Here is a 15,345-nt window from a genome sequence, read left to right on the forward strand (position 1 = left end):
CTTGTACTACACAGGTTGGCAGTGTGGCTGAGCAGCTTGGCTTATCTCAAGAGGGGTCTATGTGAGCAGTAGTGTTCTTACACATAGGTTTACAGTGACAAGTATTCAAATAAACTCTTACTCAAGGTTTCTTGATTAAACAATTATTAATTTAACAGTCACTTGAATAAGCCTTCTTCAGAAGGGGCAGTATATAGGTAACACACAAATACACTCCAAAATACACACACTTAGTTTCTCTAAATCAGCAAGTACTCATTTGGGAAGGCACACAGACACTTCCTGTACCCTCAGGTGACTTAAATGACTAGGACACTGTGGACATTAATATATCACTGGTACATTTAGAGCAATACTGAGATTGGTGTCAAAGAAAAGGGTTTGGGAATAAAGCAAAGGTTAAACAAATATTCTGAAGCAGTTAGGTACTTTTGACCCCCCCCCCCCAATGCAAAGTAAATTATCCCTTTCCTGGAGTGAAGGTAAAACACAAAGTCATAGGTAAGAGTCTTTCTTGGAGCCAGTACAGCCAATGTTAAGTTAGCAAAAGTCTAGGTGAGCGGAAGCACTTCTTGCAGGTAAGTAAAAGTCTTGCACAATGTTTTAGTAGTCTTTGTAGAAAAAGTAGAATCAATGTAGGGCCACAAGCTGGGAGGCTTGTGAGGTGTAAAGCTGCATGCAACTCTGCAAAGCAACTGAGAACAAGTAAGGCTACACAACAATAGGTAAGTCGCCTTAGTTTTTACAGTACCTTTGGTTAGAAGAAATGGTTCCAGCTGGCTTCTGTTCCTGTGTAGCCATGCAGATCCTGTTGTTCCTGAGCCTCAGTCGTGGGGACAAGAGGGAGGATGTCTGGGGACTCCTGCACTACAATGGGAAGGTCAGCGGCAGCAATGGGCGCAAACTTCAATTCAGCGGCACTAAGCGGTTTCAGCTCCTTGCGTCTCAGCAAATAGCACCACCGCGGTTCTCGGCTACCACTCTGGCCTTTCCATGCATCTGGGGTCCAGCACGCTATTGAGATGGCTCGGGCTTAGTCCGGCTTCCGAGGAGTCTGGAGGATCTTCCTGGAGCTCGGGTCCAACTTAAAAGCGATACACTCAATCTGGTGTTCCTATCCCTGGCACTTAGGTTCCAGCAGCAGCAGAAGTACAGACAGATTTGAGAGGGTGTCCATACGAGTTCACTTTGGGGTTGATTGGTCCCAGCAACCCAAGGGGAGAAGTCGCCCTTGCAGGGCTTCTCTAGTCGAGGTGTATTCAGAGCTTCAGCACAGCAGCAGGGCTTCACCGGGCAAACAAAAGGTCCAGGAGTTGCAGCAGGCATTTCTTCCAAGTACTTCTTTGGATTCCTTCGTCCAGTGGTCAACACTGCCCTCCAAGCCAAGAAGCCTTGCCTTTTTATGCAGGTTTCTCCCATTCATTCCAGCCTAGATGTCAATCACACAGCAGGGTGGCTGTCCTCCAAGGACATCCAGCCGGCCAATAACCTTTGGGTGCATTCCTGTAACCAAGGGGATTAAGCACAGGGAATTTCGGGCACCTCCCTCACTTCCTGCCCCTGCCAGACACCCTGGAGCCAGAGGCAGACTTCACTCGTGAATCCTGCCAAAGACAAAACGAACAAACGGACCAAACCTGGTTTGACGCACAGAGTAAATCTCACGAAGGACCTTTCCAGCAAGAAATTATGAAAAAAGACGACCAGGGCCATTCTGACAAAATGGGCACCCATGGGTGCCTTACTGTAGTTGTGAATACAGCCTGTGTTAAAAACCCCAAATGTTAGTTGAAAGTAAACCACTGCCACCAGCCATAAATTGTAGAAAGGCTAACATAAAAATGTTCTATGAGAAACTAGACAAAGGGGATACTAGGTAACCCCTCCAGCACCCTATGGTAAGATAGTGTGTGCTGGGTCTAGAAAGTCAATTTCATTTGGCCCAAGAGATCACATCTCCCCAGCCCTCAAAACTCTGCAGTGGCTTTTGGTTGCTCGAAGGGTGACCTTCAAAACCTTATGCATCTCTCACCGAGCAATGCATAAAACCGGACCTCAATATCTTCAAGACAAACTAAAACCCTATCATCCTCCACGCACTAAGATCAAGCTCTGCTAGCCTCCTAGTCATACCAAAAACCAACTCAGTCAGGTTAGGCGGATCATCATTTTCAGCCCTGGCTCCTACTCTGTGGAATTCACTTCCACCCCACATCCGACTCACCAAGGACCTCATGTCTTTCCGCAAATTACTGAAAACATGGCTCTTCCCCTAAAATCGACTCTTGACTCAAACTGGATAACAGCAATCGATGACCTTAGCCCAAAGCTGCTTTATCATAAATTCCAATCCAGCATCATGATCCGAGCAAGAAATCGAAAACGAATAACCACAATGTAAATTATAACAGATAAACTGAATAGAACGAGTGACGTGTGTGAAATTAGTAAAGTGGATGAAAGGAATAAACTGGACGAAAGCAGTGAAGTGGATGAAATTAAGGAAATGGATGAAATCAATTAAATGGAAGAGAGGAACAAAGTGGACGAGAGTAATAAAGTGGATGAGAGGATGGAAAGGATGAGTGCATGAAACGGATAGATGGCATGGAATGAACGGATCGAATGGAATAGATGAATCGAGTGCATGACATGGGTGGGGTGCATGACGGGTGGGGTGCATGGGACGGGTGGAGTGCGTGGAGCGGACGGAGAGTGTAACGCATGGAATGCATGGAATGCATGGAACTGATTGAACAGATGGAGTGCATAGACCTGAGGGAGTACGTGCAACGGATGGAATGCTTGGAACAGTTGGGGGGAGTGGGGGGGCATGGAATGGACATTGCACGGAACGGTTCGAATGCATGGAACGCATGGAGCATGAACGGGCTAGATCTCAAGCACCTACTGAAAACCACCATATCGCATCACCACGCTTACTCTCTTCTATACACCACCACTCAACCAGAACACAGTGATACTATGACACATTCGGTATAACTGTCCTCATACCAACACCTGCCACATACTCCCCATAATCCTAACTAAACACAGCTGGCTGCACACCCGCAAGCCTTGGCGTTCTCCTCGGGCCTAACGCAGCTAGAATCTGGTATCTCCCTGCCAGAACGCACACATACTACTGATCTCCCAACCACCACACCTACCGCTAAGAAGCAGCCATCATACGAGTGCCACACCTGCTGCACACACATCCGGTGCGCAGACGCACCTTATGACTCTCTCTCTCTCTACTGACTTGAACTACGGTTCCTGAGGGCATTCAACCTACCAGCACCTTGAGATGATACCAATGGTACATAAGGCGCTATATACATGCAAAGTAACAACATAACTTCACTGCTCTTGGAAACAGTAGTTATCCAAGATAAGGTATTTAAACCTTTGTGAAATCTGAAAAGCTTCCCTGCGCCACTGCACTGTTAGGGAGAATTCTCTGTAAGGCTAATTTCCCAAACCTAGTGAGTCTCCCAGCAGCTTTGCTGGATTTTTGGGGTTTATTTTTTTCCCTCCTGCTAAGAGTGAGATTCTTTTGCTCCCACTCTTAGACATGATTTGAGGTGTTCCTTTAACTTTCCATGTGTTTTATGGGCTATGGGGTCTTTTACTCCATAGGGTCTCATGTGTTTTATTGATGTGGGTTACTCAGCACCCTCCGTGCCGTACCCCAGGGGTGTCGTAGTAACCCCCCCAACATAGACTCCATACCCTGGGACTGACTACTGTCTCCCAGGGCATGTAAAGTCACCATTGGCTTTGCTAGTCCCAAATTATTAACAGAAACCAGTACAAACCAAATTATTAACAGAAACCAGTACAAACCATCATATTGTGGACGTACTGGTCGGGGCAATTCGATTGCCCCGGGGTCTGTTGTTCGAGGGGGCACGTCTCCATCCCCCCTGATCGAGTTTTGGCTGGTGGCAGTGGATACTACTTTTTATATTCGACCGCGAATATATCTCTATGGGATTTTCCCATTGTTCGAGGCTACCAACTTTAATTATTTAATTCTTATAGCCTCGAACATACCGCCGGTTTATTTATTTAATATTAATTCACCGGTTGGTATTTTTTGCCAGAACTCGATTCTAAAATGGCGTTTGTGTTCTCTTCTGTGACTCCAACCCAAGTCGAGCCCTTTGTTCCACTTTTTAGCGGGCTTCTCCACAGAAGCCTCCAAAAGTGGTGCCACTCTGTCTGGGTACCACAGGGGGTGTCTGAGGGGGTTTAGGCACCCTGGACTGAGTTACCTTGGTAACTCAAGTCGCACTCGGTGTGATTGGCCCAAGTGGTGAGCCGGCCGGCTCACCACCTAGCATGTTTGATTGACAGCTAGGCTGAGTGAATGGGGGTGTGCTGCATAAAAGCAGGGCTTTGGGGACTGGAACTTCAGAAGTCGCCACAGGATCTAAGAATCCGAGGAGGGAGAAGCTGAGCTGACCTGCAACGACGACACCACCGGTGGAGCCCTGCTGAACCGTCTCACCACTTTTCCCGACGACAGAGGAGATCTCCAGTCCGGAGAGTCTTCTTCCTTTGACTGGTGGGGATAACCAGTTTCGCCTTCTTTTCACCTTCCTGGAGCATCTCGTGGCCGCCTTGCCTGTGCCAAGCACCCTGGCAACCGAAATACAACGGTTTACCACTACCGCAAAGAGAAGGGTAGTACCTTTTAACCGAAGAACTCCGTGGCTGGTTTCTTCCCTGGCAGTGCAACGACCTTCATCTTTCCTCCACGGCGAGACATCCTCTTCCTCTGGACGAAACACCGACTTGCACCTGCTGCCAGGAACAACTGCCCCCCGCTGGAGCTTCCTTCACATTTAAGGTAATGTGTCCCGTCTGGCTTCCCTTGCGACAGATCGTTCGGGGTGACGGTAAAGCCTCAACTTTCTAACCTGGGCTAGCCTGGGACAACCTAGCTAACTTTGCCTGACTTGAATTTCATCCTTTTTGTGCGAACTATCTACAAGACTCTTTGGGCATAACCCCACTGTGTGAACCTGGACCCCTTCTGCTTGTTCTCTCCAAGAGTGGGCCTTGCAATTAACTCTGCCTATCCTGCCTTACTGTGGTTCTTTGTAAAAGTATTGAAACTTGTGTGCTTCCTTACCTCCCTTTCTTTACAACTTATTAGAGTGTCCTCTTATTTTAAGCGCTCACCTCTGTCTGAAAATAAGTGGTGTTTCTCACTAAGACTTGTCTAATAAGTGAATAGGGTTGTATATACATACATATATATATGGGTTGCATATATGATAGTGACTTTGTGCTGAATTTACTCACCTCGTTTTTGCTAGTGTAAATTGCAAGTGTGTTTTCAAATAAATAATTATATACTTTTACACCAAAGCTCTGGTCAGTGTTTGTTTGTACTACTGTGTCCCTGTACCTATTGTGTATACTCTGCATACTGCCTAACTCTTCTTGGGGGAAGTCTGACCGCTCAGCCACAGCTACCAAGTGAATCTGTGTGGTACAGACTGCTACCAAGTGGGTTTACTGCCAAACACCTGTAGTCCTAAATCTTTTGCAGTGGTCCCAGAGGGAACTGCACAGGTTTCTGCCTAACATGCACTGAAGGTGATGTGTGCCACAATGTAAAAAGATGATGCCTATGGTGTTTGTCAGACTCCAAAACCAAAAGAAACACAGTACAAATCGCCAAAAAAATACATGAGAGGGTGGGAAAAAGGTCTCGCTCTCTTCAGGTTAAAAATGGAATGTCCTAAAGTCCAGCAAAAGTGCTGGGGGTCTCTAAGGTAGCAGGGAATTGGCACATTTCTGAGAATTCTCCCTAACAGGTCTGGCATGGATTCACATGTGAACCCTCCTGCCTACCTGTGTGCAGCTCTTCTCTTGGTCCTTCTGCCACTTTACTTGCTACCAAATCTGAAGATGGCTGCCAGTGGAGGGGCTTAGGTAGAGGGCAGTCATTGGCTGGGGGCAGTATGACCCAGAGCTCAGTGACTGATTTATGGAAGAAAGACGGGTCAGAAACTAAACTGAAACTGATTTTTCTTTTACTGAGGATTCCCAGCCTGAGGAAGGGGAATATTCATGAGCATGTGAATCCATGCCAGACCCATGCTGGAGAACAACAGTTACAGGTAAGTAACTTGTTCCTTATGCAGGTTTCTCCCATTCATGTACAGCCCAGCTGTCGCTCTCACAGCAGGTTGCTGTCCTGTAAGGACAGCCACTCTGCCAACCAGCACTGGGTGCATTCAGGTAACCAAGGAGACTAAGGACCGGGAGTTTCTGGCACCTCCCTCGCTTTCTGCCCTGCCAGACACACTGGAGCCGAGGCAGGTTTCAGTACTGAAGCCCGCCAAAGGCAAAACGGAACAAAAGGGTTAAACCTTGTTTGGCGTGCAGAGTCAAAACCAAGAAAGACCTCACTAACAAGAAATGGCGAAAAACAAGACCGGAGCCATTTTGACACAATGGTCACACATGGGTGCTATACTGCAGCTGAGGTTTCAGTTTGTGGTAAAAATGTACAATGGTAGGTGTTAGGGAGAATTCTCATGAAAGTGTTAATTCCCTTCACCTTAGAGACCCCCAGCAACTTTGCTGTATTTTGAGGACTAGATTTTTTTACCCGGAAAGAGTGTGAGCCTTTTTTCCCACTCTTTCATGTATTTTGATGTGTGTGTTACTCTTGTGTTCTTTGATTGTGGAGTTTTCGACAACTCCATAGGCATCATCTTTTCATGTGTCTCACACAGCACCCTCAGTGCAGTGACACAGGGATGTCTTTCTAGACTTCCAAAAGGTTTAAATACCTTCTCTGGGATCAACTACTGTTTCCCAGAGAATGTAAGGTTAAATTGACTTTACTAGTCTTTTTAAATTCCTAGGCCCAGCACACACTATCTTCCTATAGAGTGCTGGAGGGGTTACCGTGTATCCCCTGTGTCTAGAAACTCATTTAGCAGTCAACTGCTACCCTTTCCTATCCAAATGGCTGGTGGCAGTGATTTTACAACGAACTACCATGATTTTTTCCCGACCGCGGACACCGGTAGCTAAAAAGCACGGGAGGTTTTTTAAGATGGCACCTTAAGCCCTTTTGTTTAAACAGGTCCCGGTCTTCTTTTTTCGCTGTTTCTTTTCGGAAAGGCCCTTCTAGAGTTTCTTTGCGCGCCAAACTAGGTTTGGTTCCTTTTGTTGTTGCGGCCTTTGGCAGGCTTCCGGACTGAAGACCGCCTCTGGCGCCTGAGTGTCTGGGGTGGACAGGAAATGAGGGCAGTGCCCGAAACTCCCTGTGCTTAGTCTCCTAGGAGACCCAAATGTACTCTCGCGTGATTGGCTGGCTGACTATCTGGCAAGGACAAGCCACCCTGCTGGGTGAGTGACAGCTAGGCTGGAGTGAAGGGGAGAAAACTGTTTTAAAGTATCTTGGCTTGGAAGGCAGAGTCGACCACTACAACGAAAGAATCGAAGACAAGCTAGAAGAGGATGGCTGCTGCATCTCCTGGCCCGTTGGTGTGCCCGGTGAAGCCCTGCTGCAGGTCCGAATTGCCAAGTTCATCTCGACAGAGAAGCCCCTTCAAGGACGACTTCTTCCTTTGAGTTGGTGGGACCAATCAACTTGTAAGCCACCTGGATACCATTCTCTGAGCTGGTTAGGTTTAACCAGGGGGAAAGACACCAGCTTGTGTGCTTGACTACAGCTACTTGAACCAAAGATCTTCCATTTTGCCAGCTTGTTTGACCAGTCCCCGTGTAGTGCACGAGTCCCCCCGACGTCCTCCCTCTTGTCCCCACGACTAAGGCTCAGGAACTGCCAGGAACCAATGTCTTCAGCTGCATCTTTTCTTCATATTAAGGTACTGTGCCAACCTGATTGAGAGAACTTGCCTCTCACTGTGAAAGTTGGCGAAACTTTCCCAATTTACAGGCCTAATCGGCTTGTGACCCAACATATGATTCTTTTTCGTACAAACTACTTCTGAGAACTTTGGCAAAGACTTTACTGTTCACTACAAGAACTGCTCTTTCCTATCCAAGACACTAGCCCATTGACTTTGGCCTAGGCCTATTGAACTGAATCGAGTCCTCTAGTGAACCGAAACTATTAACACTGCCTAAGAAAGTATTTGTGATCTATTTTATTAACTTGTGCCTTTGCACTCCTATTTAAAGTATCTGAAATGCCATTTTACTCCTATTTCAGGGGAGTCTCATTTTCTCGGAAACATATTGGTTTGGTGCTGAAGTGTGTTTGTGTATGATATTAAGTTGCCTCCCTCTAGTGAATGTTTTCTAAATGACTGTGTAATAAATTAATAAGTGTTTTACCAAGAAATCTTGAGTGCAAGTGTCTACTTGAACCACTGTGATTGTAAGACCTCTGTGTAACATCGTTTACTGCTCACATCTCTTGAGATGAGCCTGGCTGCTCAGCTCGCTACAAAAAACTGTGTAGTACACTTATAACAAAGGTTTGTTTTGCTTACACCTGTAGTCCTAATTCTTCAGCATGGGGTCTGGCATGGATTTACATGCTCATGAATATTCCCCGTCGTCAGGCTGGGAATCCTCGGTAAAGAAAAAATCAGTATCAATTTCGTTTCTGATCTGTCTTTCTTAGTAACCAATCACTGGTCTCTGGGTAATACTGCCCACAGCCAATGACTGCCCTCTCCCTAAGCCCCTCCCCTGGCAGCCATCCTCAGATTTTTACCGCACATTCAAGAAGAACTGAGGCCTACCTCGTTGACATGGCCCAGGACAAGGGAAGCTCGACGCCCGGATCCAAGCTGTTCAGGAACTGCCCTGGATGCGGATTACAGAATGTTTTCAAGGAGGATGAGCATTCGAGATGTCCCTACTGCCTTCACGAAGACAAAACGCACTTGGAGAAGGACACTGCGTTTTGCAAGAACTTGTCGGAACAGACTGAGGTATCGTCGGATCCGCCTCGCCAGCTGGCTGGAGAAGGGCCCAGCAGGTGAGAAGAAGTCATCCAAGCGGTCTTCTAAGTCCTGTGAGGGCACCCCGGCTACGGGGGCCCAACAGAAGGCAAAGCACTGTGAGTCCACGGGCACAGGGAGCGCCGAAGGGTCAGGCTCCTCGGCTGCCAGGCAGGGCGTGCTTTCACAGACGCCATCAACCACGAGTCAATGCTCTGGCTCGGGGAAGAGAAAATTCGAGAACCTGGGTAAGCTTCTGGAGAGGCCCCGGTCGATCTCGAAGGAATCAGCCGAGGGGGAGCGAGGCGGTGACCCTTCCCCCAAGGTGAAGGCCTCAAGCGCGCCCAAGGTGGTGAAGGCCTTGATTCACCCGGCTAAGGCCTCTATCGAGGGAGTCGCGGGCGGCCCTGGCGAAGCCTGGGAGGCTGTCCCAGTGGAGGCGACCTCGCCACAAATACGGCCCCAACGGGGACGGATTACGGTGGTGACGACGGGATGGACCTGCCATCACCACCCCTTTGGGCTCCCCGCCCGATGAAATTGGCTCCTTCCACGCCACGATTGCCAGGGCATCCAAGCTTTTCCAGATCTGCTCCGAAGAACAGAAGAAGGAAGGCTTCCTCCATCAACGGCGTGAGGCCAAAAGGAAGATGGTCCTCGCGGTGACGTTGCTTGACGATATCTGGGACGAGGGACTTGCTCTCCTGAAGAAACCGTCCATGACGCCTGCCAAGAGGGACCGGTACGAGAAGAAGTACCGTGTCCCTGATTCCGCCCCTTTGTGCCTTAGGGCACAGCCGACCCCGTATTCGGTCGTCTCCGCGTCGGCCAAGAAGAAAGCGGCGGGGGCGACGGCTTCAACTTCAACCTCCCCACCTGAGGGCGAGGGAAAGAAACTGGATGCCATGGGACGAGTCATCTCGTCTGCGGCGACAATTAAGGCGTCCAACGCCCTAGCGATTGTGGCCCGCTACGACATGGAGCTGTGGTACAAGATCGCTCCCCTGCTGGACTTTCTACCGGACGACAAGAGGGGGGAGGCCCTAGAGATCCTGCAGGAAGGTGAGGTGGCGTCGGACCATGCCATAACAGTGGCCACTGACGCCGGGTTCCGCCAGTTGGGCAACAGTGTTTGCCTTCGACGGCGGGGATGGCTCAAGGCAACAGATTTCTGCCAGGACGTGCAAACCAGAGTTTTGGACATGCCCTTCAACGGGAACAACCTGTTTGGAAAGACAGCGGATGAGTCACTTCAGGCCATCAAGACCGATACGGAGACGGCTCGGGCCTTGGGAGTTTTGCAGCAACAATGACCGCCCTTTTCGGACCTCTGGAGACAGGGTGCCTCCAAAGGATCCGGCGGCGACTCCTCGACGTACCGCCAGACGGCCCGCTCCTTGTCGCAGGAGGCCTACAGAGGACACAGCAGGTCAGGAGGATATCGTCGTTATCGCCAAGGAGGCAAAGGCAGCAAGGCCGCCGCCTAGCAGGACTGAACCGGCCGTTGCGTCAGGCCCCCACGTGAGCACCCCAATGGGGGGCCGGCTGGCAAAGTTAGTCAGCGTGTGGGAGTCCATCTCCACTGACCGTTGGGTGCTGGATGCACTGGCCCGTGGGCGCACACTCGAATTTCCAAAGAAGTGCCCCCATATTCCTGCAGTGGCCGGGAAGGAAAATCACATCCCTCAACTGTTAGAAGTAAGGGCGATGCTCAAGAAAGGTGCCATCGAGCTCGTCCCAAAGAGGCTCCGGGGCTACTCAAGATACTTCCTCGTCAGAAAAAAGACAGGCGGTTGGCACCCCATCCTGGACCTGCGTCGGTTAAACAAGTTCATCAAGGCCCAGAAATTCAGAATGGTCACCCTCCAGCACGTGCTGGGACAGCTGGAGGAAGGCGACTTACTATTGTCGCTTGACTTGGAGGATGCCTACTTCCATGTCCCCATTCTAAAAGGACACCGAAAGTTTCTCAGATTCGTAGTCCAAGGACGGCACTACCAATTCAAGGCCCCCCTGTGGGGGATCCACGTTTACCCCTACCTGGACGATTGGCTCATCCATGCAAGGACAAGAGAACTCTGCGTCGAACCCACAGCGAAGACCGTCCAACTGCTCACGGATCTGGGATTCTCCATCATCCACTCGAAATCCCGCCTGGTACCTTCGCAGGTCGCACTGTTTCTGGGAGCTAAGCTCGATACAGTGGCGCGATTGGCTTCTCTGTCGGAGGAGAGGACGAAGGCCATCTTGGGCAAGGTGCAGCGCCTGCTGGCCACGGACGTGGCCACGGTGAGATCCATCAAGTCCCTGCTCGGAATGATGTCCTCATGCATCTACCTGGTGCGCCTGTGCAGGCTACGGATTCGTCTGCTACAAGAGTTCCTCGACGCCCTTTGGATACAAGCGGCGGCAGCTTCGAAGTCAGGATCCCACTCAACTAGGCCTTCCGCCAAGCGATTTGCTGGTGGGGCATTTGTGCGCATCTCGCGGCGCGCACGGACTTTCAGACCCCGGCACATCAGGAGACTGTGGCGGACGCCTCCCTGGAGGGATGGGGAGCGCACACCGGAGATCTCCACGCCAGAGGCCTTTGGCTCCCGGAGGAGAGGTCACTCCACATCAACATCCTGGAGCTCTGAGCCGTTTTCTGGGCCCTCAGCTCGTTCCTTCCGTCCCTAAAGGGCATGGTGGTGAGGGTCTTCACTGACAACACCACCACGATGTTCTACATCCGGAAGCAGGAAGGCACCAGATCCCTAGCCCTGTCCAAGGAGGCCCAGGACCTCTGGCACTGGGCCATCGCCCAGGGGATGTTTCTGGTGCCCTTTCATTTGGCAGGAATAAAGAACACCATCGCCAACTCACTCAGCAGGGAGCTGCGCTCGTGCCACGAGTGGGAGTTCAGTTAGGATCAGGCGGATGAACTCTTCCAACGATGGGGCAAACCCCAGATCGACCTGTTTGCGATGGCGACTAACACCAAGTGCCAGAGGTTTGCCAGCAGGTTTCCCCAGCCGAGGAGCATGGGCGATGTTCTCGTTCCCCTGGGACGGCCTCTTCCAGTAAGCGTTCCCACCGTTGCCGTTTCTGCTGCGACTCATCAACCAACTCAAGAGGTCCTGGTGCAGGATGATCCTTGTCGCGCCGGCGTGGCCGAGGCAGATCTGGTTGCCAGACCTTCAGGACTTGTCAGCGTCCCCCCCAGTCAAACTGTCGATGGATGCAGATCTTCTCTGCAGAGAAGGAGGCGCCATCCTCCATCACAACCCGGGGTCTCTGAACTTGAAGGCCTGACTCCTGCATCACTAGAGTTTGGAGGGTACGATATCCCGGCGAACTGCAGGGAGGTGCTTGCAAAGGCCAGGGTGTCCTCAACTCAAGTGCTACGGACACAAATGGAAGAGGTTCTCTGTCTGGTCCCGGGCACAGAAGGCGGCCCCTCAAGTGCTGCCGTACCTGCTGTCGCTGGCCAAGGTGGGGCTGGCTCATGCCTCCATCAAAATACATCTAGCGGCTTTCTCCCGCTACACCAGAACTACGGGACGATCATATCTGTGGTCTCATCGCCTGGTGAAGGAGTTTATGAAGGGACTGTTTCGTTCATTCCCGCAGGTGAAGGCTCCTGCCCCGGCATGGGAGCTCAACGTGGTGCTGACCAGGCTCATGGGGGCGCCTTTCGTGGAAAACGGCATTTCTTGTGGCCATCACCTCCGCACGACGAGTGGGAGAGATCCAGGCCCTATCCTGCAAGCCTCCATACTTGACTTTTCACGAGGCGAGGGTGGTGCTAAGGACGCACCCCTCCTTCATGCCAAGGTGCCGTCGGACTTCCATCTCAACGAGCCCTTGGTGTTACCAGTTTACTTCCCATCGGCTTCATCGCCGGCCGAGAGGACTTTGCACTCGCTGGATGTAGCTAGAGTGCTGAAGTTCTACGTGGACGGCATGAAGAGTTTCCGGAAGACATCACAACTGTTTGTGAACTTTGGACCTGTGAACCAAGGGAAGGCCCTCTCGAAGGCTTCCATTTCCAGATGGCTCTCCGGCTGCATCATGCACTGTCACCGGTTGGCATTCGACCAGAGCGATCGCTGCTACCACGGCATTCTTGTCTGGTGTACCCCTGCTGGACATCTGCAGGGCTGCTGCGTGGAGGTCGACACACACCTTCACGAGATTCTACTGCGTCAACCAGGATTCCAGGGAGGAGTCAAGGGTCGGCCAAGCAGTGCTGCACAACCTGTTCGCCTGGAGGTGGGCCTGGTGAGGAGGTAAGAGATGCTTAATGTTGAGCCTTGTCACCTCCCGTGGTTGTGCATGTGTGTACTGCTGTGTATTCTTATATTCATGAGCATGTGAATCCATGCCAGACCCCATGCTGGAGAAGGAACAAGTTACTTATATGTAACTGTTGTTCTCCAGCATGGGTCTGGCATGGATTCACATGCAAACCCTCCCTCCTGCCCCTCTGCGGCTCTTCACTTGGTCCTTATGCCACTTTACGTGCTACCAAACCTGAGGATGACTGCCAGGGCAGGGGCTTAGGGAGATGGCAGTCAATGGCTTGGGGCAGTATGACCCAGAGACCAGTGATTGGTTACTACTAAGAAAGACAGATCAGAAATGAAACTGAAACTGATTTTTTTTCTTTACCGAGGATTCCCAGCCTGACGACGGGGAATATTCATGAGCATGTGAATCCATGCCAGACCCATGCTGGAGAACAGTTACAGGTAAGTAACTTGTTCCTTGTATGTGGTGATCCCAGAGGGTACTGCATGCAATTCTGCCTAACAGTAGGAACATTAAACCACTGCCACCAGCCATTAAAAGTAGTGAGTGTAACATAAACATTGTTATATGATTAAGTAGGAAAAGGGGCTACTAAGTAAGGCTATATAGGATGGGGTGTGCTGGACCTTCGTAAGATAAAGGGTAAGTGAAGTCAATTTCACTTTACTACGCTGGGGAACAGTAGTTCACCCAAGAGAAGGTATTTAAACCTCATGAGAAATCCGAATGACTTTTCTGACACTGCACTGAGGGTGCTGTCTCACAATACAAAAGGCGGATACCTATGGAGTTAGTTATACTCCAAAAATAAAGAAACAGTCGAAATCAGATCAAAATTACATGAGGGAGTGAAAAAAAAGTCTCCCTCACTCCAGGGTTAAAATTTAAAAGTCCTAAGTCCAGCAAAAGAGCTGGGAGGTCTCCAAGGTTGAAGGGGAATTAGCACAGAAATGAGAATTCTCCCTAATACTTACCTTGATTGTTTTTGCTAACCTCTGAGTACCCATGTTCACAATACCTAGGGTGGCCTCCTAAAATCTGTCCACCAGGCCAGATTCTAGAGATCCATCCCATCAACGCGCATGCATTGAACTTTACAAGGCATGATTTTAAATCCCACCAGTTTCAAAGTTCACCAGTCGCCACTGGTTAGAGAAACTGTTTTCTTCAAAACTGTAACCGGTGAGCGTTCTTTCTTAGCCATCTCTCGCTGTATTTCAAAACCTGTCAAGTGTCCTTTATGTTAAGCTTGTCTTTTTCTGCTTTCCTCAGGTATGGAAGATTCAGAGTGGCCAGTGCTTGAGGCGATTTGAACGTGCACACAGCAAAGGTGTTACCTGTCTTAGTTTCTCCAAAGACAGCAGCCAGATTCTCAGTGCATCTTTTGACCAAACTATAAGGTGAGATTGGATATCAGATATGTAGGGAAAGGTTTTTAAAATACATGAACTGTGGCCCTTCATTGAGTGCACTGTTTTTATTAATTCCTCATGTGTTCAGAGGGTGAGAAGCACAGACCCATAGCTAGTTGGGAAAGGATTTCTCTTTTGCCCCTTTCCCCTCCATAGATTTCAATGGAACACCCTTCCTTTTTTTAACCTGACCAGATTTTTTTCAAGTTTTCCTCGTCTTTTACTCAGTTATGGGGAAACTGACTAGTCCTTCAAACTGTCAGTACTGAGAAACTGTTTCTCCAGCATGGGGTCTGGCATGGATTCACATGCTCATGAATATTCCCGTCATCAGGCTGGGAATCCTCTGTAGAAGAAAATAGGTTCACGTTCAGTTATAAACTATTTCTCCTTTAAACCAATCACTGTCCTCTGGGTCATACTGCCCCCATCCAATGATAGTCCTCTCCCTAAGCCCCTCCTCTGGCAGCCATCTTCATATTTTGACCGCATGATTCAGTGTTGGGAGTTCTCGAGTTTGATCTCTGAGTATTTGTACGTTTTTTGATTGGAAAAAAGTTTTTTGTTTCTAAGGAGCCTGTGTGCTCTCTTCATCTGCCGACATCGCCTCTTGTTAGGGAGAATTCTCATTTCTGTGCTAATTCCCTTCAACCTTAGAGACCCCCAGCTCTTTTGCTGGATTTTAGGACTTT

At 49.7% G+C, this 15,345-nt stretch overlaps 1 protein-coding gene across 1 annotated transcript in view; it reads left to right on the forward strand.

Moving 5' to 3' along the window:
• SMU1 (SMU1 DNA replication regulator and spliceosomal factor) overlaps positions 1–15,345 on the forward strand; it is a 423,637-nt gene that overhangs the window by 192,709 nt on the left and 215,583 nt on the right. The window contains exon 8 of the mRNA XM_069630784.1: positions 14,514–14,641. Coding sequence (XP_069486885.1) covers positions 14,514–14,641 — 128 coding nt within the window. The remainder of the gene's footprint in view (positions 1–14,513; positions 14,642–15,345) is intronic.

Source organism: Ambystoma mexicanum, chromosome 6q, assembly GCF_040938575.1.
Source record: "Ambystoma mexicanum isolate Mex_15411 chromosome 6q, UKY_AmexF1_1, whole genome shotgun sequence".
Taxonomy (NCBI): domain Eukaryota; kingdom Metazoa; phylum Chordata; class Amphibia; order Caudata; family Ambystomatidae; genus Ambystoma; species Ambystoma mexicanum.